At 45.2% G+C, this 22,810-nt stretch overlaps 1 protein-coding gene across 8 annotated transcripts in view; it reads right to left on the bottom strand.

Moving 5' to 3' along the window:
- Window positions 1–3,349: 3,349 nt before the first annotated feature.
- TOGARAM1 (TOG array regulator of axonemal microtubules 1) overlaps window positions 3,350–22,810 on the bottom strand; it is an 84,709-nt gene continuing 65,248 nt past the window's right edge. For 6 of the 8 annotated variants that reach the window (XM_043549566.1, XM_043549569.1, XM_043549565.1 and 3 more), the window contains 4 exons: window positions 17,257–17,446; window positions 11,553–11,772; window positions 9,915–10,001; window positions 3,350–4,537 (listed from right to left, as the gene is read on the bottom strand). In XM_043549566.1, the coding sequence (XP_043405501.1) occupies window positions 4,284–4,537; window positions 9,915–10,001; window positions 11,553–11,772; window positions 17,257–17,446 (751 nt within the window). In that variant the 3' untranslated portion in view covers window positions 3,350–4,283. Of the gene's footprint in view, window positions 4,538–9,914; window positions 10,002–11,552; window positions 11,773–17,256; window positions 17,447–22,810 lie in introns of those variants that run through there. The other 2 variants (XM_043549571.1, XM_043549572.1) reach the window with 2 other exon arrangements.

Below are 22,810 nucleotides of genomic sequence, written 5' to 3' on the forward strand. Positions count from 1 at the left end.
CCGTTCCCCTCAGCCCCGCGCCCCTCAGCCCCGCGCCAGCTCCCGCCCCGGCCCCGAGCCCCACTCCCCTCAGCCCCCCACCAGCTCCCGTCCCGGCCCCGCTCCCCCCCCCGGCCTTGAGCCCCACTCCCCTCAGCCCCCCACCAGCTCCCGCCCCGGCCCCGCTCCCCCCCACGGCCTTGGGCCCCGCTCCCCTCAGCCCCCCGCCAGCTCCCGCCCCAGCCCCGCTCCCCCCCACGGCCTTGGGCCCCGCTCCCGCCAGCCCACGGCCCCGGCCCCGCCTCCGGCCTTGGGCCCGGCTCCCCTCAGCCCCCCGCCAGCTCCCGCCCCGGCCCCGCTCCCCTCAGCCCCCCGCCAGCTACCGCCCCTGCCCCGCTCCCCCCCACGGCCTTGGGCCCGGCTCCCCTCAGCCTCTTGCCAGCTCCCGCCAACGGCCCTGGGGCCAGCTCCCCTCAGCCTCTTGCCAGCTCCCGCCAACGGCCCTGGGGCCAGCTCCCCTCAGCCTCTTGCCAGCTCCCGCCAACGGCCCTGGGGCCAGCTCCCCTCAGCCTCTTGCCAGCTCCCGCCAACAGCCCTGGGGCCAGCTCCCCTCAGCCTCTTGCCAGCTCCCACCCACGGCCCTGGGCCCCGCTCTCCTCAGCCCCCTGCCAGCTCCCGCCCCGGCCCCGCTCCCCCCCACGGCCTTGGGCCCGGCTCCCCTCAGCCCCCCGCCAGCTCCCGCCCACAGCCCTGGGCCCGGCTCCCCTCAGCCCCCCACCAGCTCCCGCCAACGGCCCTGGGCCCCGCTCGCCTCAGCCTCCCGCCCTGGCCCCGGGCCCGGCTCCCCTCAGCCCCCCGCCAGCTCCCGCCCACGGCCCGGCTCCCCTCAGTCCCCCGCCAGCTCCCGCCCCCGGCCTTGGGCCCCTCTCCCCTCAGCCCCCCACCAGCTCCCGCCCCTGGCCCCGCTCCCCCCCATGACCTTAGGCCCCTCTCCCCTCAGCCCCCCACCCACACTCCCCTCAGCCCCCTGCCCGCTCCTGCCCATGGCCCCGCTCCCCTCAGCCCCCCGCCAGCTCCCCCCCTGCTCCCCCCCATGGCCTTGAGCCCCGCTCCCCTCAGCCCCGCGCCAGCTCCCGCCCACAGCCTTGGGCCCCACTCCCCTCAGCCTCCTGCCAGCTCCGACACGGGCCTGCTCCCCCCAACAACCTTAGGCCCCACTCCCCTCAGCCCCCTGCCAGCTCCCACATGGCCCTGGGCCCCACTACTGCCAGCCCCATGCCCACGGGCCCCACTCCCCTCAGCCTCCTGCCAGCCCCCCCCCCACACCCACTCCCCTCAGCCCCCTGCCAGCCCCCCCCCACACCCACTCCCCTCAGCCCCCTGCCAGCTCCCACATGGCCCTGGGCCCCACTACTGCCAGCCCCACGCCCAAGTTCTCCCCCCATGGCCTTGGGCCCCACTCCCCTCAGCCTCCTGCCAGCCCCACACCCACTCCCCTCAGCCTCCTGCCAGCTCCCTCACGGCCCTGGGCCCTGCTCTCCCACTAGCTCCCCCCATGGCCCTGGCCCATGCTCCCCACAGCCCTGCTCCCGCCAGCTCCCTCCCCCACAAGTCCTCGGCTCCACTACCGCTAGGCCGCCCCAACCCTGGGCTCGCTTCCACCAGGCCCCCCTGAAGTGCCCACACTTCCACTGCCCTTCCACCTGTGTTCTGCAGTCATATGGAGCAAGGGTTTGTGAGAAAACACTCAACTACTGCAGTCTGCTGATAAAACTGTGAAAACCGGGCAACAGTAGTAGTAAGCCTTCCACACGCCCAGGGAGCTGTACCCACTGTTTGTCATGCTGACCAGTAGTCTCATTGTTTGCCTGTACTCTCCCCATCAAGCTGTCATCTTTCTTATACTTAGGTTGTAAGCTCTTTGGGGCAGGGACTGCATTTTTAAGGACATAAGAATGGCCATACTGAGTCAGCTCAATGATCCATTTAGCCCAGTAACCTGTCTTCCGCCAGTGGCCAATGCCAGGTACTTCATAGGGAATGAACAGAACAGGTAATCAAGTGATCATGGCCCCTGTTCCCCATTCCCAGCTTCTGGCAAACAGAGGCTAGGGGCACTTCAGAGCTTGGTTTTGCATCCCTGCTCATCCTGGCTAATAGCCATTGATGGACCTATCCTCCATGAACTTATCTAGTTCTTTTTTGAACACTGGTTTAGTCTTGGCCTTCACAGCATACCTTGGCATCGAGTTCCACAAGTTGACTGTGCATTGTGTGAAGAAATACTTCCTTTCATTTGTTTTAGACCTGCTGCCTATTTATTTCATCTGGTGACCCCTAGTTCCTGTGTTATGAGAAGGAGTAAATAACACTTCCTTATTTAACTTTCTCCACACGTCATGATTTTATAGACCTCTATCATATTCCCCCTTAGTTGTCTTTTCCTAGATGAAAAGTCCCAGTCTTATTAATCTCTCCTCATATGGCAGCTGTTCCATATCCCTAATAATTTTTGTTGCCCTTTTCTGAACCTTTTTCCAATTCTAATATATCTTTTGAGATGAGGCAACCAGATCTGCACACAGTATTCAAGATGTGGGCGTACTAGGGATTTATAAAGAGTCAATATGATACTCTGGTTTATTTATCCTTTTCCTAATGATTCCCAACATTCTGTTTGCTTTTTTGACTGCCGCTGCACATTGAGTGTATGTTTTCAGAGAACTGTCCACAATGACTCCAAGATCTCTCTCTTGAGTGGTAACAGCTAATTCAGACCCCATCATTTTTGTTGTTTCTGTACAGTACCTAACAATGAGCCCCCATAGGTGACTGGGGACCCTAGCTGCTACAATGCAAATAGTAATAGCAGTTAAAGGAACATTCAGGTGGCTATATGTACAAGTGGCAGCGGATGATGTGTGGCCAGTAGGCTCATACTCTTCCCTGCTCCCATTCCCCTTGGAAGTAAACATTCATTAAGAGCTGAGAGGCTTGTGCTAAGGAGCTAAAGGTGGGGAATGAAAATCCTGTCAGAAATAATATCTACAACTAATTTTCCACACTTAATTTAGCTCCAGCTATATCTGTAACTGAAGTGGACACAAAAGAACTATTTGTACGGTTTCCTTGAGCTCACAATTTGAGGCGAAAAATACAGTTTTACACTTTTAACCATCTTACTTTTAGCACTACTGCCCATGAAACAGAACCTTGCTTCATGGTAACATTCATCCTCTCATAATACCCAGTGTAAACCAGAACTTTACAGATAACACTAGTCTTTGTTGTATGTTTAGTTGTCCATAAATGATTTTGTTTTTGCATCCAACAAAGGGAGAGAGTTTTTGAGTGAAACACCATGTCACACTTTTACAGAAATAAATCCATTTATTTTTTATAACATTCCTTTTTCTTTTTAAAATGAGTACAGTACCTGTAGCCGGAGAACTCTGAAAAAAGCTATTGAAGACGTGGCACTATGTTGTTGAGAATTACACACCTGGGCTGAGAGATAACACCTTTATAAATATTTGACAGATAAAGATTAAATTTAGTGTTTTTAAACAAAACTACGGAAGTTACATTCACCACCTGGAAATTTTTTTTTAAGACAAATGTGTATTTCAAAATCTGTAAAAATTATTTCCTAAATTTTTTTGTCATCATGCTTCATTATAACCTGTTAAAATTTTACATCTGTGCAGCTGATTATGCCCAACTGTCGAACAGATGTTATATCAATGTAACAGGAGCAATAGTAAGCTAATACTGCACAATCATAAGTGGACTGATTTAAGAAATACATATTTTTCACAAATGTCACACAAACCCCTGTGCTTGGTACCATATACATCACTCAAGGATTTTTTTCCACTTACGTAAGTAAGGCTAAGTGAGAAAACATGTCAGAACATGATTACATAATAAAAAGTATATTATTCATTACAAATTTCATATCTATTATTACATACAGGGTACTGTGCTGTAATTTCTAAAGAAGAGTGCAAATGAGCAGGACTGACTTCTCTTTAAAGACCTTAGATACTTCCATGTGGCCTGCAAGCAACACTGGTGAGGACAGTTCATGAGTGTTATACTGATTTGGTGTACATGTGCTGGGTCAGGACAGTGAGGTGCTCTACAGGTTGTCAATAAAGGCAGCCATTCTAGTTTTCTACATGAAAGTGCAGGCACTGTGAAAAGCAACTTTAGAATTGTTTCACTTGTCTTCATGTAAACAGGTATAAGTCTGTCATATAGTGTATGTATTGACTGGGCTACACACACACACACCGTTTATTTTAGGTAGCTATATCAAGAAATTCTTCTAAATTCTTTTTGATGTGTGGTGGCTGAGATGCAGCCTGGATTAACAGGCTTTGACCCATTTGTGCAAAAAGTGCTTTTGATAATTTAGCTGTAGCTGTCCGAATATTTCCTCCAGCTCCCGGTAGCGAGCCACTGTTTGTCATGTTTCCTAAGAGATGCCACAGGACAACTAAAACTTTCTGCTCTATAGCATGAGGCTTCCGTGGGTATAGCTCCATAACAAGATCTGAAAGAATTAAGAGAACACAATACAACTGTAATTACCATGTTGTAGTATATTATTTGTATTTTCTTTGCAAATACCATGACCTCTGTGAATCCAATTTAAATAGTATCGCTTGACAATCATCTCCCTCTCAGAGGCTTTTTAAAAGTTATATCCATCTAGCACAAGTTAATAATTGTAACCATTCATTAAAAAATAATGTCAGATAAACCTAGAAAAGGAGGATACATTTTGAGGTTGGGTTATTATAACTTCCTTTTCTCATCATTATGTATCAGTATTGCAGTTTGTGTGTTAGGATAACTGACAGAGTGCTGGACAACAGCAGCTGTACCAGCACGCTGACCAGTGGATCAGTGATTAAATCACTCCCAAGTAAACCTCAGTGGTAAAGTTTGGTCTAATTGATAGATTGGGATGGTCCCAGGAGAGCCCCAACAGCTAATTAGCCCATTACTAAAGAGGTAGAAAAGGCATAGGAAGGAAGTGCTCAAAGAGAAAGACTGCCAGGTTTTTCAGGGTCAGAGCCCAGAGAGATCTCTAAGCGGGAAGATATCTTCTCTCCACCTGTCTTGGCTCACTGAGCTAAGGAGTGTATGCTTTTATCAATACAGATCTGCAGAAGTTGGTAAGGGTGCTGGGGAGAACACTATCAATAAATCGCACCAGATGTTTTACAAGAGGAAGGTCTCTGAGCAGTTTGTGGCTAGAAGACAGAGGAGTAAGGTGATGCTGTCACTCTAATCCACTTGTTCTGTTCTAGGCCTGGCAGGGGTGCTCCAAAAAAGCGAGGCTCAAACGCAGCAAAGTGGCGAATTATTGGCTTTATTGAAGGTAAGGGACTCCAAGCGTTGCTGTCACGGAGGCAGAGAGCCCAGTGCACCGGAGCAATGCCTGGGACGGAGTCCCACGAAGGGGTGGATAGCAGGCATTAATATACACTTAACATTATTAGCTCATGTATAATTACTAAGGGATTGTGCTCCTCTACTGGCTAGGGGCCCACACAAGGCAGTCAAGGCCGGTTAAGGACTGGTTTTGACCGGTTCCTCATGTCCGACACTGACCAATAGTAACTGTCTGCACGAGAAAGCGTTCGTCCCTAGCTAGACGGTCACAGAGTCTTCCACAGTCCCTTACACCATTCTTCTGAGAAACCTGACAGAGTTCCACACGTTCTGCAACACTTGGGCATAACAGATAGAACTAAAAACACTGTGGCAGTACAGAAGCCCTATAAGATAAATACCCATAAATAAAATAATTTCCCTACTTAAGATTTAACAACTTCAAAGCATAAATATTACAGGCATATTTTCATCTCGTCACCAGAATGGAGAGCTATACAGTGCCATTAATTTTACTAGATCACTACCACCACCCTCACGGGGAAAAAAACACACAACCTGATACACAAATGTTCTGGAAATTCAGCTTCATATGTAAAATGTATAAGAATGGCCATACTGGGTCAGACCAAAGGTCCATCTAGCCCAGTATTCTGTCTTCTGACAGTGGCCAATGCCAGATACTTCAGCGGGAATGAACAAAACAGATACCTATCAAGTGATCCATCCCCTGTCATCCAATTCCAGCTTCTCACAGTCAGAGACTAGGAACACCCAGAGCATGGGGTTGCGTCTGTGACCATCTAAGCTAATAGCAGGGGTCTCAAAGTTCTGACAACAAAAATTAATATATGACCCCAGGAGGGTGGACTGAAGCCTGAGCTCCACCACCCCTAGCAAGGGGGCCAAAGTCCAAGCCCAGCCTCCTGGACAGCGGGGCCAAAGCCAAAGACACTTTAGCAAAGCTTTTGACATGGTCTCCCACAGTATTCTTGCCAGCAAGTTAAAGAAGCATGGGCTGGATGAATGGACTATAAGGTGGACAGAAAGCTGGCTAGATTGCTGGGCTCAACAGGTAGTGATCAATGGCTCCATGTCTAGTTGGCAGCCAGTATCAAGTGGAGTGCCCCAAAGGCTGGTCCTCGGGCCGGTTTTGTTCAATATCTTTATAAATGACCTGGAGGATGGTGTGGATTGCACTCTCAGCAAGTTTGCAGATGACACTAAACTGGGAGGAGAGGTAGATATGCTGGAGGGTAGGGATAGGATATAGAGGGCCCTAGACAATTAGAGGATTGGGCCAAAAGAAATCTGATGAGGTTCAACAAGGACAAGTGCAGAGTTCTGCACTTAGGACGGAAGAATCCCATGCACCGCTACAGACTAGGGACCGAATGGCTAAGCAGCAGTTTGGCAGAAAGGGACCTAGGGGTTACAGTGGACAAGAAGCTGGATATGAGTCAACAGTGTGCCATTGCTGCCAAGAAGGCCAATGGCATTTTGGGATGTATAAGTAGGGGCATTGCCAGCAGATCGAGGGACGTGATCGTTCCCCTCTATTCGACATTGGTGAGGCCTCATCTAGAGTACTGTGTCCAGTTTTGGGCCCCACACTACAAGAAGGATGTGGACAAATTGGAGCGAGTCCAGCGGAGGGCAACAAAAATGATTAGGGGACTGGAACACATGACTTATGAGGAGAGGCTGAGGGAACTGCGATTGTTTAGTCCGCGGAAGAGAAGAGTGAGGGGGATTTGATAGCCGCTTTCAACTACCTGAAAGGGGGTTCCAAAGAGGATGGATCTAGACTGTTCTCAGTGGTAGCAGATGACAGAACAAGGAGTAATGGTCTCAAGTTGCAGTGGGGGAGGTTTAGGTTGGATATTAGGAAAAACTTTTTCACTAGGAGGGTGGTGAAACACTGGAATGCGTTACCTAGGGAGGTGGTGGAATCTCCTTCCTTAGAAGTCTTTAAGATCAGGCTTGACAAAGCCCTGGCTGGGATGATTTAGTTGGGGATTGGTCCTGCTTTGAGCAGGGGGTTGGACTAGATGACCTCCTGAGGTCCCTTCCAACCCTGATATTCTACGATTCTATGAAAAGTCTGAGCCCCATCATTCAGGGCAGAAGTCCTTGGACTTCAGCTTTGATCCCAAGCAGTGGGGCTCAGGCTTTGGTTTCCAGCCAGGGTAGTGGGGCTCAGACCTTGGCTTCAGCCTCAAGCCCTAGCAAGCCTGAGGCCAGCCCTGGCGACCCCATTGAAATGGGATCCTGACCCACAGTTTGAGAACCACTGGATTAGTCTAATGATCTCCCACCTCCTTTAGAGTACTGATAACAAAAGATAATTCAGCCAGATATTCATGATTATACTTATGCAACACCCATCTCCCCCCTCTCATTTCGTATTAAAGAATATAATCTCAAACTGTAGTACAAGCTTTAGGTGTTTTGTTATAGGTGATAGAAAACGTACAGACAATGAATTTGAAACTATACTCCTAAACTATTAAACGTGATGTGGGACCACAATGAAGCTACAAGAGACATTATCTGCCCAACTGGTATATGAACACTGAGGGGGCAACTTTTAAATCTGATTTTCGGCCAAGTTGAAAATCTGGTCATTATGGAGAGCATAATTAATGAATCTTAGTTAGGTAACAATTGGCTTGGGTGTTGCTGTTATCGCTGCCATTGTCATTTATCTTCCTAACAATATTTTAATAATGTTAGTGAGAAGATCTAGATGTGAATCCAGCCATACACAAGACAACTGTTTCCAGGGTGAGGTACACTTACAAGTCTATTCTGTCTAAATCATCATGTCCAGGGCATCGATCTAATACCTTCTTTTTAAAAAAATAATATGCTACTAGATTAAGATCCAGTAACAGAGTGTGCTGACCCCTTTCAGAGGAAATGCAGCCCACTTTGCCTGTTACTGGGCCTGGGTCTCCTGTAGCGTGAGGCAGTGTGATATCTTTCGTCTTCAAGGACCGTGCAATAACAGGCTGAGAGCAAGGCCTGCTGTGAAAACTAGTAAGATATAAAAGCCAAACCACTGTGTCAATGGGAGAAAGACTTGGAAGACAGAACAGTCTCTCTGCAGGCAAATCTAAAGAGGAACAGCCATGGCTGCAGTTTTCTCCTGACAGGGGCCTCAGGAATAAGTCTACAAAGGACTATGGTCGGAAGCTGGTAAGAGGGCTAGCCATGAGGGGTGGAAGGACTCTTCCCATACCCTAGTGAAAGGACTGTGGAGACCCTCTGCAGCTAAGGGGTAGAAGACTGTTGCAAACCTGATACAAGAGAGGAAGGAGAGTTACTCACCCTGAGCATTAATTGTAGTTCTTCCCAGCCAATGGGAGTGCAGAGCCAATGCTTGGGGCATAGGTAGTGCACAGAGTCCCGTGGCCTCCCTGCCTAGGAGCCAGACCTGCTGCTGGCTGCTTCCAGGGCACAGCGTGGTGTCAGAACAGGTAGGGACTAGCCTGTCTTAGCCGGGCAGCACCACTGACAGGACTTTTACCAGCCCGTGGTTCTGACCAGAGCCGCCGCAACCCAGTGCCTTACATTCTGCAGTTTCTTGCTGGAGTCTGTTTTTGAAGTTTTTTTGGTGAAGAATTGCCACTTTTAAGTCTGTTATTGAGTGTCCAGGGAGCTTGAAGTGTTCTCCGACTGGTTTTTGAATGTGTTAATAATTCTAGAATTACAAAAACCAGTCGGAGAACACTTCAAGCTCCCTGGACACTCAATAACAGACTTAAAAGTGGCAATTCTTCACCAAAAAAACTTCAAAAACAGACTCCAGCAAGAAACTGCGGAACTGGAATTAATTTGCTAACTGGACACCATCAAATTAGGCCTGAATAAAGACTGGGAGTGGATGGGTCATTACGAAAACTAAAAAACTAATTTTCCCATGCTAACGTCCCCCTGCTGTTTTTCACACCTTCTTGTCAACTATTTGAAATGGGCCACCCTGATTACCACTACAAAAGTGATTTTTCCTCATGTTGATAATAGCCCACTTTAATGGAATTGTCTCATTAGAATTGGTAAGGCAACCCTCATCTTTTCATGTACTATGTATATATATCTTCCTACTGTATTTTCCACTGCATGCATCTGATGAAGTGGGTTTTAGCCCACGGAAGCTTATGCCCTAATAAATTTGTTAGTCTCCAAGGTGCCACAAGTACTCTTCGTTGTTTTTGCTAATACAGACTAACACGGCTACCACTCTACCGTTTAGGTTATTATATGGTCCCCTTTGCAGGAGTATCTGACCAACTAATGTGTCTGCTCCTTTGGCTTAAAAATACTATTTCTTCTGACAGAGAACATGCGGCATGAGAATCACTGCATGGGCCATGCGCATGATTTCTGTGGCTGCAGGGCATTTGTGCCAAATGCGATACTCTTGTTGTTGTGACAAACATAACCACTTGCATCAAGAAGTGAGTTTGGCGAATGAAAAAGGAATACAAGTAAAAGTGAATTTGCAAAGCAATATGTAACTTTACCAGCAAGCTTTTCAGTCATGTCTTGTTTTGCTTTTCCATTCAAAAACTGGGCCTTTGTGCAGAATGGTTGGAGAAGCAAGTAATTATCTAAATTCAAAGAATAAAAAATGTTAAAAACCATCAGAATAATCACATTTATACAACAGTAAAGTACGTAGGCAAGTTAAAACGACTTTATAAAATAAAATCTTCAGTTCAGAATTTATTAAAATAAAACTGCTGAACCAAAGTGACTTAAGGTAGAAAGTTTCTTTTTTCACTGAAGATCAAAGAATTATTTTAACTTGTGAATTTTTATGAATAGCTACAAGAGAACTGATTTCTTGTAAGGACTAACTACTACATTACTGCAGAGTTAGAAATGTACATGGCAGCTAAGGCCACGAACATCTACATTACTGCCCATTGGCCTAGTCCTCAAAGTTGCTTAACACTTTTAAATGCTATAAAAGCCATTACAGTTAGGGGCACTCAGCCATCTCAGCAGGTGTTACTCAATTTGCAGGACTGGGCCCTTCCTGACTTATATAAATTGACTTACAGCAACACTGTTGCATCATTTTATGTGCTGTGTAGGATTGATCAGGGCAAACAGCCTAAGTGATGTGAGTGTGCAAAGTGAAAAAGGTAATGGATAGCCTCTGTTTTTTCACACTTCCTAACAGTCACCAAAGTCAATCTATGCTTAGCGTATCAATATACTCAGGCCTTGGCTACACTTACAGATGTACAGCGCTGAGAGTTAAACCCACCTTCGTACCGCTGAGTAGGGAAAGCGCTGCAGTCTGTCCACACTGACAGCTGCCAGCGCACTGTGGTGTCCACATTTGCAGCTGCCTTGGGAGCAGTGCATTATGGGCAGCTATCCCAGCATTCAAGTGGCTGCAATGTGCTTTTCAAATGGGGGGGGGTGGAGTGTGACAGGGAGTGTGGGGGGAGAGAGAGCATGGGTTTTTGGGGTGCTGAGAATGCGTCCGCTTGCTGTCCTGTATGTACAGGCCCCGCTCCCTCCCCCGCCTCTCTCTCACTCACTGAAAGCAAACGGCATAGATAGATGAGATAAGCAGCGGCTTATCCTCATAGATGAGATAAGCAGCAGCTTTCAGAAACAGAACATCCCCCCCCCCCTCCCCCAAGCAAACATTAGCTGTCAGCACTCCAAACGGAGCCCCCCTGCCTGCCTCTCACTCATTCAAAGCAAACAGCAGCTGTGTTTGGTTTTTTTGATAAGCAGCCCCCCCCCGAAACTAAGCTTTGAAATGGCACTTCCGCGTCCGGAGTTCACAACAAAACAAGAGAGGACGCTTCAGTTAAAAGGATTATGGGGAGTTTCCGGAGGTCAATCAGTGTGTAATAACGATATTCCCCGTTTACACTGGAGCTGGAGCGTCTCAGCCAATGCGCAACAGTTGTTAATCCTCTCGGAGGTGGAGTACCAGCAGCGCTGTAGCCGCGGAGACACAGCGCTGTACGTGCCTTGCCAGTGTGGATGGGGGGTGAGGTACAGCGCTCTGGGTGGCTTTATTGCACTGTAACTCGCAAGTGTAGCCAAGGCCTCAAACCTCCTACCCACCACACACATACAATGGCTTGGTAGGAACAGTTTTATAAAGACTGGCTACTTCAACAGTTAATTACCTAAATGTTGACAAAGAGCTTGAATAACATTTGTGGCAGCAGCATAGATCCCTGGATTCTTGGAGTTCAGGTTGTTGTCTACCATGGCTGGAATCAACATGTTGATAACAGGTGATAAGTTATCTTTCAGCAAAGGAATCATCTTGTACATTGTCTCTAGAGCTACCTGATTTACTTTGCTGTTGGAGTCATGTAAGCGAGACTTGAAAGCGTCAAAGATCTGAAAAAAGCGTACAAATATCACAGGAGTTAGAGAAGTTTCATGTTTTCTCACACATTATATGAGTAATTTGAGTGGTACATTTTACCCAAACAAAACTTTGATGTGCAGTCATCTGGGATTTTATCCTTTTTACCAAGGTAAAATGGAGTTTGATATTTTTATACTGTATATAGTTCAATTTTATCTCATTTCATATGTATTCTAGTCATTCCCAGACAACACAATAAGGTTAAACTAGCCTTCTGTAACTTTTGATCTGATAGCCGTATTTTCTGTGCTACTGTTGTTTTTAAACAAGGCTACCCATTGAAATAGACTGAATCCTTAGATTTTGCATGAGAAGAACAGAGCATCCCCCTCCCATAGCATTTCAGAGACATGTCTGTGCAGTGTTAACACCATGGGGCCTTGATCTATGATTTCAACCCCTATGTGCTACCACAACACAAATGATAAAGGATAAGTACGCCAAAGGGGTTTTTGCCTTCCTGAAGCAAAGACAAAAACAGAAACAATAACTATTTCTATTTATAGACTTTTAAGGCCAGAAGAGACTATTATGATCATCTAGTCCAGTGGTTCTCAACAAGGGATATGTGTACCCCTCGGAGTACACCAAGGGCTTCCTCATCTAGATATTTGCTTAATTTTACAACAGGCTACATAAAAAGCCCTAGCGAAGTCAATACAAACTAAAATTTCATACAGACACTGACTTGTTTATACTGCTTTATATACCGTACACTGAAATGTAAGTACAATATTTATATTCCAATTGATTTATTTTATAATTATATGGTAAAAATGAGAAAGCACGCAATTTTTCAGTAATGTGTGCTGTGACGCATTTGTATCGTTATGGCTGATTTTGTAAGCAAGTGGTTTTTAAGTGAAACTTGCGGGTACACAAGACAAATCAGACTCCTGAAAGGTGTACAGTAGTCTGGAAAGGTTGAGAGCCACTGTTCTAGTCAGACCTCCTGTATAACACAGGCCATACACAGAACCTCACTTAGTAATTTCTGTATCAAACCCACAATTTTTGTTTGAGCTAAAGCATCTCTGTGACACTGACAGAACAGCCAACCTGTGGGTGACCCATAACAACTTAACAAGAGGCACTGAAATGTAATCAAGACAGTCTACTTGTATGTGGATTTCAAAGAGATGTGCTAGACCAGAATTGTTAACCCATTTATTTGTAGTAATAGAAATCAAGGGTAGATGCTAAATGTATGTGTCTGTGTTTACCTGTATCTTGTTAGAAGCTTAACAATGTGATCTAATTAGCTGTAGATGCTCAATCCTGTTCCTGTCTTATAATTAGGGCTGTCAAGCGATTACAAAAATTAATTGTGATTAATCGCACTGTTAAACAATAGAATACCATTTATTTAAATATTTTTGGATGTTTTCTACATTTTCAAATATATTAATTTCAATTACAACACAGAACACAAAGTGTACAGTGCTCACTTTATATTTATTTTTTATTACAAATATTTGTGCTATGAAAAAAAAATAAACAGTATTTTTCAAAAAAAAAAAAAAAAAAACAGGAGTAGTTGTGGCACCTTAGAGGCTAATAAATTATTTTTCAATTCACCCCATACCAGTACTGTAATACAATCTCTTTATGATGAAAGTTGAATGTACAAATGTAGAATTATGTACAAAAAAAAACCTACATTCAAAAATAAAACAATGTAAAACTTTAGAGCCTACTAGTTCACTCAGTCATACTTCTTGTTCAGTCAGTCACTCAGACAAACAAGTTTGTTTACATTTTCAGGAGATAATGCTGCCTGCTTCTTGTTTACAATGTCACCTGAAAGAGACAGGCGTTACAAGATATTTACGTGCCAGATGCGTTAAAGATTCATATGTCCCTTCATGCTTCAGCCATCATTCTAGAGGACGTGTCCATGCTAATGAGGGGTTCTGCTCGATAACTATCCAAAGCAGTGCAGACCGATGCATGTTCACTTTCATCATCTGAGTCAGATGCCACCAGCAGAAGGCTGATTTTCTTTTTTGGTGGTTCGGGTTCTGTAGTTTCCGCATCAAAGTGCTGCTCTTTTAAGACTTCTGAAAGTATGCTCCACACCTCATCCCTCTCAGATTTTGGAAGGCACTTCAGATTCTTAACCTTGGGTCGAGTGCTGTAGCTATCTTTAGAAATCTCACATTGGTACCTTGTTTGTGTTTTGTGAAATCTGCAGTGAAAGTGTTCTTAAAATGAGCACCATGTGCTGGGTCACCATCCAAGACTGCTATAACATGAAATATAGGCTGAAAGTGGGTAAAACAGAGCAGGAGACATACAATTCTCTCCCAAGGAATTCAGTCACAAATTTAATGAACACATTTTTTTTAACAAGCATCATCAGCATGGAAGCATGTCCTCTGGAATGGTGGCCGAAGCATGAAGGGGCATACGAATATTTAGCATATCTGGCACGTAAATATCTTGCAATGCTGGCTACAAAAGTGCCATGCGAACGCCTGTTCTCACTTTCAGGTGACACTGTAAATAAGAAGCTGGCAGCACTATCTCCCATAAATGTAAACAAATGTATTTGTCTTAGTGATTGGCTGAACAAGAAGTAGGACTGACTGGACTTGTAGGCTCTAAAGTTTTACATTGTTTTGGTTTTGAGTGCAGTTACATAAGAAAAAAAATCTACATTTGTAAGTTGTACTTTCAAGATAAAGAGATTGCATTATGGTATTGTATGAGGTGAACTGAAAAATACTATTTCTTTTGTTTATCTTTTTACAGTGCAAATATTTGTAATAAAAATATAAAGTGAGCACTGTACACTTTGTAGTCTATGTTGTAATTGAAATCAACATATTTGAAAATGTAGAAAAACATCCAAAAATATTTAATAAATTTCAATTGGTATTCTATTGTTTAACAGTGCGATTAAAACTGTGATTAATTACGATTAATTTTTTGAGTTAATCGCGCGAGTTAACTGCGATTAATTGACAGCCCTACTTATAATGCTTCATTACTGTATTCTATTGACTCCAAGATCAGAAGGGGATATTAGCATTTAGATGGAACTTGTGGTATAGTAATATTATTGTCCTAATCTCTCCTTGAAACCTGTAATTCCACATAGTAAACCACTTGTGATCTGTCTTGTTAGTTTGAATGGCTAATTGCCTTATGTGAATGAATGCAACTAGTTTACCTGTGTATGCACAGGAAATACAAGAAATACAAGCATCACAGTAACAATCTGCACTGCTTATTCTTCCTTGGGAAAGGTCCTGCTATGATAAAGGTCATGCTGGTCAGCTTGGTAGGGAGTTATAAAGAAAACTCATGTTCAACTGGTTTTCTACCTTGACCCCCCAAGTCCTTTTCAGAGTCACTGCATTCCAAGATACAGTCCCCATTCTTTGTTCCTAGATGCTTTACATTCTTACAACTAGCTGTATTAAAATCCATATTGTACAAATGCATACTGTACAAATGAACTGTGGGAATGAAGAAAAATATGTGCTTTGTAGTTTAAGTAACAAAGGGTTAAATTAGTTTAAAAAAAAAACAAACGTGTTTATGTAGGTCATGTAAAGTGCAGTTGTGGGAAAGCCTTGAAAGTACGCAGCTTAATTGAAAAATAGGACCTGAGAGTTAACTGATAAGATAGAAGGAAGAAGAGGCCCAGATTATCAGGAATAGTTAATAATAAGGAAAGACTGTGTGAGTTGAACCAGCAATGACCCCAAACCACCAAAACCTGGGTTTTAGCTAGTTAGCCGTTAGCAGTGACCTCACTTATTTGTTAATGGCTATAAAAGGATAAGCTCTTGAAGGGTTCACTGCTAATACTTGACCAAGTTGAAGCTGGCCATGGCTTAGCTCTTTTGTAGGTATTTTGATCAAATGTTATAAATGTTTTGTTACAGTTTGAATGCAGTAGTTGCCTACTATTTAGGCTATTAGATGTGTTTAGAACAATTGTATAAATATCATTCAGACTTTGGATTTAACAGAGGAATTTATGGTTCAGATAGTAATATAGGGTACCACCAGACACTAATATCTATAATGATAAATTCCAACAAGAACCCACCTTACCAAGCAATCCAGAATGATCTGTATAACTGACCTAACCCCATCATTATTTACCATTCTAACCATTTTTATGTCATTTGCAAATTTTACCAGCAATGGTTCTGTATTTTCTTCTAGATCACTGATCAGGATACTGAATAGCATTGGGCCAAGAACTGATCCATGCAGGACTCCATTAAAAGTAAAGGGATTCTGCTAGGGTTTTAACCTAATCTATTCTAGGCTGCTATTTTCCCCCTAAAAAATGGCATTCCTGAGAAAGTAGACTGGATGCAGCTACCGCATTGATACTAACAAATTAACTCTTGGAAAAAAATAGAAATAGACCTCTTCTCTTTTAAGTCCCCAAACAAGAGTGAGTGAGACTTTCCAGAACTATGCTGAACAGATAGTACAGAGGAAAGCTGAGGGAAGTCTGGCAGTTGCTGATGTGGAGGAATCTGGGGGAAAGGGGTGGTGGATGGCTGACATCTTTACTGAGACAGGTTAAGGTTGTGGAGTGGTGTCTTGTTTGGTGATTGTTCTAGTGATGAGGTGGGCGTCTTTGGGGGGATGTAATAAATGGTGTGGCATATCAGATGCATTAACTTTTCATTTCCTTGCTTTTTGCATTTTGTATAAATTATGCTCTGTACAGAGCAACCTTAATTCACACACAACACAGGGTTTTTGGGGTACTAATTTTGATTGTATGTCTCTCTTTTACCTTTTATGTTTTCCTTACTTTTTAGAGTTAAGATCTTCAGGCAGGTATCATGTCTTCTTTTACACAATGCCTAGCACAATTATGCCCCGATCCAAACTACCACAACCGAAATAAGCAAGCCACTGCAAAGATTGATTAAGCTGCTCAGGAGTTCTTTAGACTGATGCAGTCTATGGCTTCCTAAAATAAGATTTGGTAAAAGGCTCACACAGTGGTGGTAGAATTGTAATAAAAAGAAAACAAGAGAAAATCCAAACTGGGCAATAGATTTTTGTTTAACTCACACAAAGATTTAACATGGAATTAAGATAAGAATAAAACTGTAATAATTGGAAAAAATACTCCAGGATTAATTCTGCAATCAGGTCTTTGGCCTTCCCCAGTCTTTCCAATCCCTTCTTTTTCAACCTCTACCTAAGACATAGCTCTAAGCCTCTCTCTTTTCCATCTGTTTCCAACTATTTTTGGACCTCGCCATCTCCTCGTTAGCAAGGCCTGACCTACTCCCCACTTGCTCTGGGACTCTCCTGTTTGTCAGATTTTCATAATAAAAGACCAGACCAATGTTTTTAGTAGTGAGAATCTCTGAAGCAGTACATTCTTATTATCAAGGCTTTTCCTACAGAGAATCAGGATGAAGCTTAATGGGCCTTTGAAAGAGGATGTTTTTATATACAGTTACCTTCACAATGTTCGCAACAACGAGGTCTTGATTGTTCTCCGTGTCTGATAACAGTTGTTTAATTCCATTAATTCTGTCCCGAAAGTCTTTTGCATTCAGTAAGCTTGTAATGACCTTAACATATTCTGCACTTTCTAGTGAATTACGAGCAACTGGTTTTCTTGTAATTTCACGTACTTCTGTAATCTCTCTGTTGGGGGGGGAAAAAGGATTACTGTTATCTGGTTAACATTCAGACCAGCTGGAACAATAGCCTGATGTTAATGGATAGTCAACTTTCTCAGCTATACAAACATCAAAAACGAAATAGAAAAACTTCCTATCAAAGGCATTTGGGCATTTTAAAGTAGGTTTATTTAAAATGAACCATTTCTTACCCTACCCGAACTGTGGCTCTTCGAGATGATGTCAGGGTGGATCCAACTGTAAATGCACATGAAGCAAGATCTGCGTCTGCTGGGGCTGTGCATGCACCCTGTGCTTCCTCGTGCTCCTGTACGAGGGCATAAAGGTCAGAGCACCCAGGGACCTCTGCTCAGTTTCCCCACAACTCACAGCCTGTGTTTGCAGAGGAGTGGGAATGGAGAGCCAATCATGGGATCTGCACTTACGACACCTCTTCAAAGAACCAGAGTTATTGTAGGGTTAGGAACTGTTCATTCTTCGAGTATATGTCATTGCTGATCCCACTGTAGGCAACTGGCAAGCAGTGCCTCTTCTGGGTGGTGGAATGAGGAACATCAGCTGCAGCAGGCAAACGGGGATTATAGCACTGTTCTTTCAAACTTGCCTGGCAGCTAAGCCTAATGCATAATGATCGACAAAAGTCAGTGGATTACTCCATATTGCCGCCATGCCGATCTCAGAAACTTAGCATATTTCTGAAGTAGGCAGAGGATGTTGCTGGAGCTCTGGTGGAGTGAGCCTTGATCTTCACTGGGAAAGATGTCCTAGCTAATTGGTAACACAGTAAAATACATCATGTTACCCACTTAGATATTCTTTTGAACATCAAATGCAAGTCAGGTGCCTCAGGTAAAAACTTCATATGAATTCATTTGCCAATAGAAACCAGAGCCAAAGCCAAGGTAGATTTTATGCTTATTTAAATATCACCACAGATAAAAGGACTGATAATGGAGCTCAATGATTCCTTGTTGGCAATGGCAGTGAAATACCCCTAATTTGTCATCCTGGAAGATTTCAATACTCATATTGGCAAGGCTGCAGATGCAAAAATCCCAAAACTCATCTCCTCACTAACTCACACTCAGACTGTCACAGGTCATCTCTGCTTCAACAACCCTCACAGCCATTCATAACCTGGATATGATCTGCAGCCTAGATATCAAGATGGAAGACATTATAACCCAGCCACAGTCTTGGACAGACCCTCACCTCATTAAGGCAGTGATCAGAGACCTTCTAGAATCCATGTAACAAGAAAGACCAATGATCTTAATTCAACCATGAAGACTTATGGAGTCCAAGAAATTCCAAAGCCTATTATAGAAGACGAGGACCCCACTCACAGGACAAGGAGTTGAAGGGCTCCCCACTCCAGCCTGTTGGCTCTTGCTGCTTGCAGATTTGCTGTGGCAGGCTCCTTTGAATGGGGGTGGGGGGAGGAAGGGCTCGCTATCTGACCATCCATGACTACAAGGGTTGGGGAGTGGAAGGGGAAACGGTTCACCAGCCCTGCAAAACACTCCATAATAAATATGGGATGCTGATGCCAGGGCAAAGGGGGTGAGGGGCAGTGTGGGGGTGGTTCCTGGGTGAACCATAAGGGACTAGAGCAACAGAAGGAAGAGGGGGTTTGGGGCAACCAGCAGCTGGCGGCATACGGGCTGATCTATTGGGCAGACGGACTTGGGTGTTGACGGCAGCAGAAGGGCACTGGTGGGAGCAAAGGGTGGTGGAGCAGCAGGAGAAGGGGTGAAGAGGGAGTTTGAGGGGAGGCGATGGCGAGTAGGGAAGGTTTTATTGGGGAATGGGGCTCGAGGGGATGGGGAGAAGTGGTGGGGAGGGTTGGCAGGGTGATGTTTTACAGGTATTTATTTGAGGGTTGTGTGATGGTGTGGGTTTACTTCAGGAGATGGGGGTTGGTGTGGCAGGGAAGAGGGATGAGAGGGGGCTATGGCAGGAGGTTTTGTGGGGTTTAGATTTATCTGGGGGGATCAGAGAGGTTGGATGTTTATTTTGGGATGGAGCAGCAGCAGGTTGGATGAGTTTAAGCAGGAGCTGGGTGGGGAGTTGGAGGTTATAGGGGGGCTATAGGACAGTGGTTGAGGAGAGATGGTGGGATTTGAGGGAGGGATGGGTTGGTGGGCTATAGTAGTATAGTATAGTAGTAGGGGATGGGCTTTGGGAGGGACAGGTTGGGGGGCTACAGCTGGGAGCACAAGGAGCTGTGGGGCAGTGTTGGTGTCCTCAGCTGGCTGTGTCTGGCTCCCTCCACTGCAGACCGCCCCCACTTTCTCCCCTCCCTGTCTAATCTCATTCCTTCCATCCCTCCTTTGCTGGCACCAGCCCCAGCTCCATGCCAAAGCGCAGGGAGGGATGGACTTGCCACCACCACACCAGGGATGGAGCTGGCTCACACGGCGCGGGCTGCACTTAGGATGGAATCTACCCCTCTAGCCCTACTACCCAGCGCCTATACCCCTTGGATCCCTCCCACCCACTCTCTCCTCCAGGGCAACTAAGCAGTCGATGGTTCAGGGAGGAGTGCAAGCCTCAAAGGAAACCAATGGAAGAGGGGAGAGGAAATGCTAGAACGCTGGAGCGTTGCCCCATCCTGGATTCCAGGTGCCAGAGTGACACTCGAGACTGCCCCGGCAGCACTACACACCTGAAGATGAGGAATCATTACCATTCTGCACTGGCCTCGACCACTGACATGCTGGTCCCCAAACAGCCCCTTCTTCCCCATCACCCATACAGGGCTCCTTAGTTTTCTGACAGCCTGTGCCAGATGGAGAGAGAAGGGTGGAAACTCAAGCATCAATGGCAGAAAAAAATTCATTCAGATAGGATGAAACGTAACGAATACCTCAAAGCCTATCCTGAGGTTGTCTTACAGGCCAAGAGAACCTTCCTATCAGCCTCCACCAAGGCTGCCAAATCCTGCTCCAAGGAGCAATCAGTGGTGGTAAATCACTTCATCAATCCTCAATGCCTGCATTAGAGCCCAGCACCCAGCTCTGTGAAGAGTTATCATCCTATTTCACTGAAAAGATCACGCACATTTGGGAAGACTTCTCAAACAGCATGGATCTCTCCGCTTGTACCCAACAGCCAACAGCCCATCTGTATTCCCAGAGTTCAGTACATTCACTCATCAAGAAGTTCTGGATACCCTAAAAGAGTCCCAACCCAAGACCTGTGAATCTGACTCATGCCCTTCCTGGCTTCTGAGTCACGAACAAGTGATGCCACTCCTGACCAATATAGCCAATGCCTCATTCAGAGAAGGAATCTTCCTCTTTCAACCACTGAATAGTCTGAACAACATCAAAAAAACCCACCATGGATACTTTAGTCCTAGCCAACTACTGCCCAGTGTCAAACCTCTCATTCCTAAGCAAGCAACCAAGCAAGCAAAAGGCTAACTATAAGCTCATCTAATGGAAGCCAACATTCTAAACCCAGCACAATCTGGATTCAGGCCAGGACAGGGAATTGGAACTGCTTTAGTTGCATTGACAGGAGGAGATCATCCATCAATGAGTAAAGGACAGACATCCATTCTCATCCTCCTGGACACCTCTGCACCAATAAACATTGTTGACCACAAAGGTACTGCTGTCTCTCCTGAGTTAGGTAGCAGGAGTCTGAGGTAAAGTGCTAAATGGTCTGAACTCTTCCTGGAGGGATGCACCTAAAGAGTCATGATGGGAAACTGCACCTCCACCACTAGACCCCTGTCTTGTGGGGTTCTACAAGGTTCAACTCTTTCTCTAGTTCTTCTCAACATCTCCAGTTCTTCTCAACATCCAACCACTAGGTCAGACAACATGAACTCAAATGCCAGCAATATACAGATGACACAGAGCTTTCTCTATCCTTCACCACATACGGACACAACTGTACTACAAAGACGACCCAGCGCTTGGGTGAGATCCAGAGCCATAACTAGACATTTTAGTGCCCAGGGCAAGCAAGCATATTTGCAGCCCCACCGTTTTTCCATCATGTTTCCACCCCTGCAGCTTTGCACTCTGGGTGGCTTCCCTGCTGGGGCCACCCTGGTTACAGCCCTGTAACTCTGCCACTTGCCTCCTTTGTGATCTTGGGCAGATCATATGTTTTGGTGCCTCAGTTTTCCCTTATACAAAAGAGGGATAAAGATACCTACAGAAGGATGGTGAGAGGTAAAATTCACTGGTGAAATGAAAGGGATTATAAGAGTTCGAACAATAGTTCATCTCTCCAGAACGTGTATATGGAAAAAAAGGGAAGCTTCCCCCCGTAAACCAGAGATCACAAGTTAGGAGCCCTTTCAGAAAGCAATACTGCAGTGCATTGCAATCAAGATCTCTAAGGCTAGAGTTTACAGTGGAGTCACTACAGCCTTTGGGACCAGTGTTGTAGTATCTATTTTATAAAGAAAAGGAGTACTTGTGGCACCTTAGAGACTAACCAATTTATTTGAGCATAAGCTTTCGTGAGCTACAGCTCACTTCATCAGATGCATACTGTGGAAAGTGTAGAAGATCTTTTTATATACACACAAAGCATGAAAAAATACCTCCTCCCACCCCACTCTCCTGCTGGTAACAGTTTATCTAAAGTGATCACTCTCCTTACAATGTGTATGATAATCAAGATGGGCCATTTCCAGCACAAATCCAGGGTTTAACAAGAACGTCTTTGGGGGGGTGGGGGGGTAGGAAAAAACAAGGGGAAATAGGTTACCTTGCATAATGACTTAGCCACTCCCAGTCTCTATTCAAGCCTAAGTTAATTGTATCCAATTTGCAAATGAATTCCAATTCAACAGTTTCTCGCTGGAGTCTGGATTTGAAGTTTTTTTGTTGTAATATAGCAACTTTCATGTCTGTAATTGTGTGACCAGAAAGATTGACGTGTTCTCCGACTGGTTTATGAATGTTATAATTCTTGACATCTGATTTGTGTCCATTTATTCTTTTATGTAGAGACTGTCCAGTTTGACCAATGTACATGGCAGAGAGGCATTGCTGGCACATGATGGCATAGATCACATTGGTGGATGGCAGGTGAACGAGCCTCTGATAGTGTGGCTGATGTGATTAGGCCCTGTGATGGTGTCCCCTGAAGAGATATGTGGGCACAGTTGGCAACGGGCTTTGTTGCAAGGATAGGTTCCTGGGTTAGTGGTTCTGTTGTGTGGTATGTGGTTGCTGGTGAGTATTTGCTTCAGGTTGGGGAGCTGTCTGTAGGCAAGGACTGGCCTGTCTCCCAAGATTTGTGAGAGTGTTGGGTCATCCTTCAGGATAGATTGTAGATCCTTAGTAATGCGTTGGAGGGGTTTTAGTTGGGGGCTGAAGGTGACGGCTAGTGGCGTTCT

Source organism: Chelonia mydas, chromosome 6, assembly GCF_015237465.2.
Source record: "Chelonia mydas isolate rCheMyd1 chromosome 6, rCheMyd1.pri.v2, whole genome shotgun sequence".
NCBI classification, from domain to species: domain Eukaryota; kingdom Metazoa; phylum Chordata; order Testudines; family Cheloniidae; genus Chelonia; species Chelonia mydas.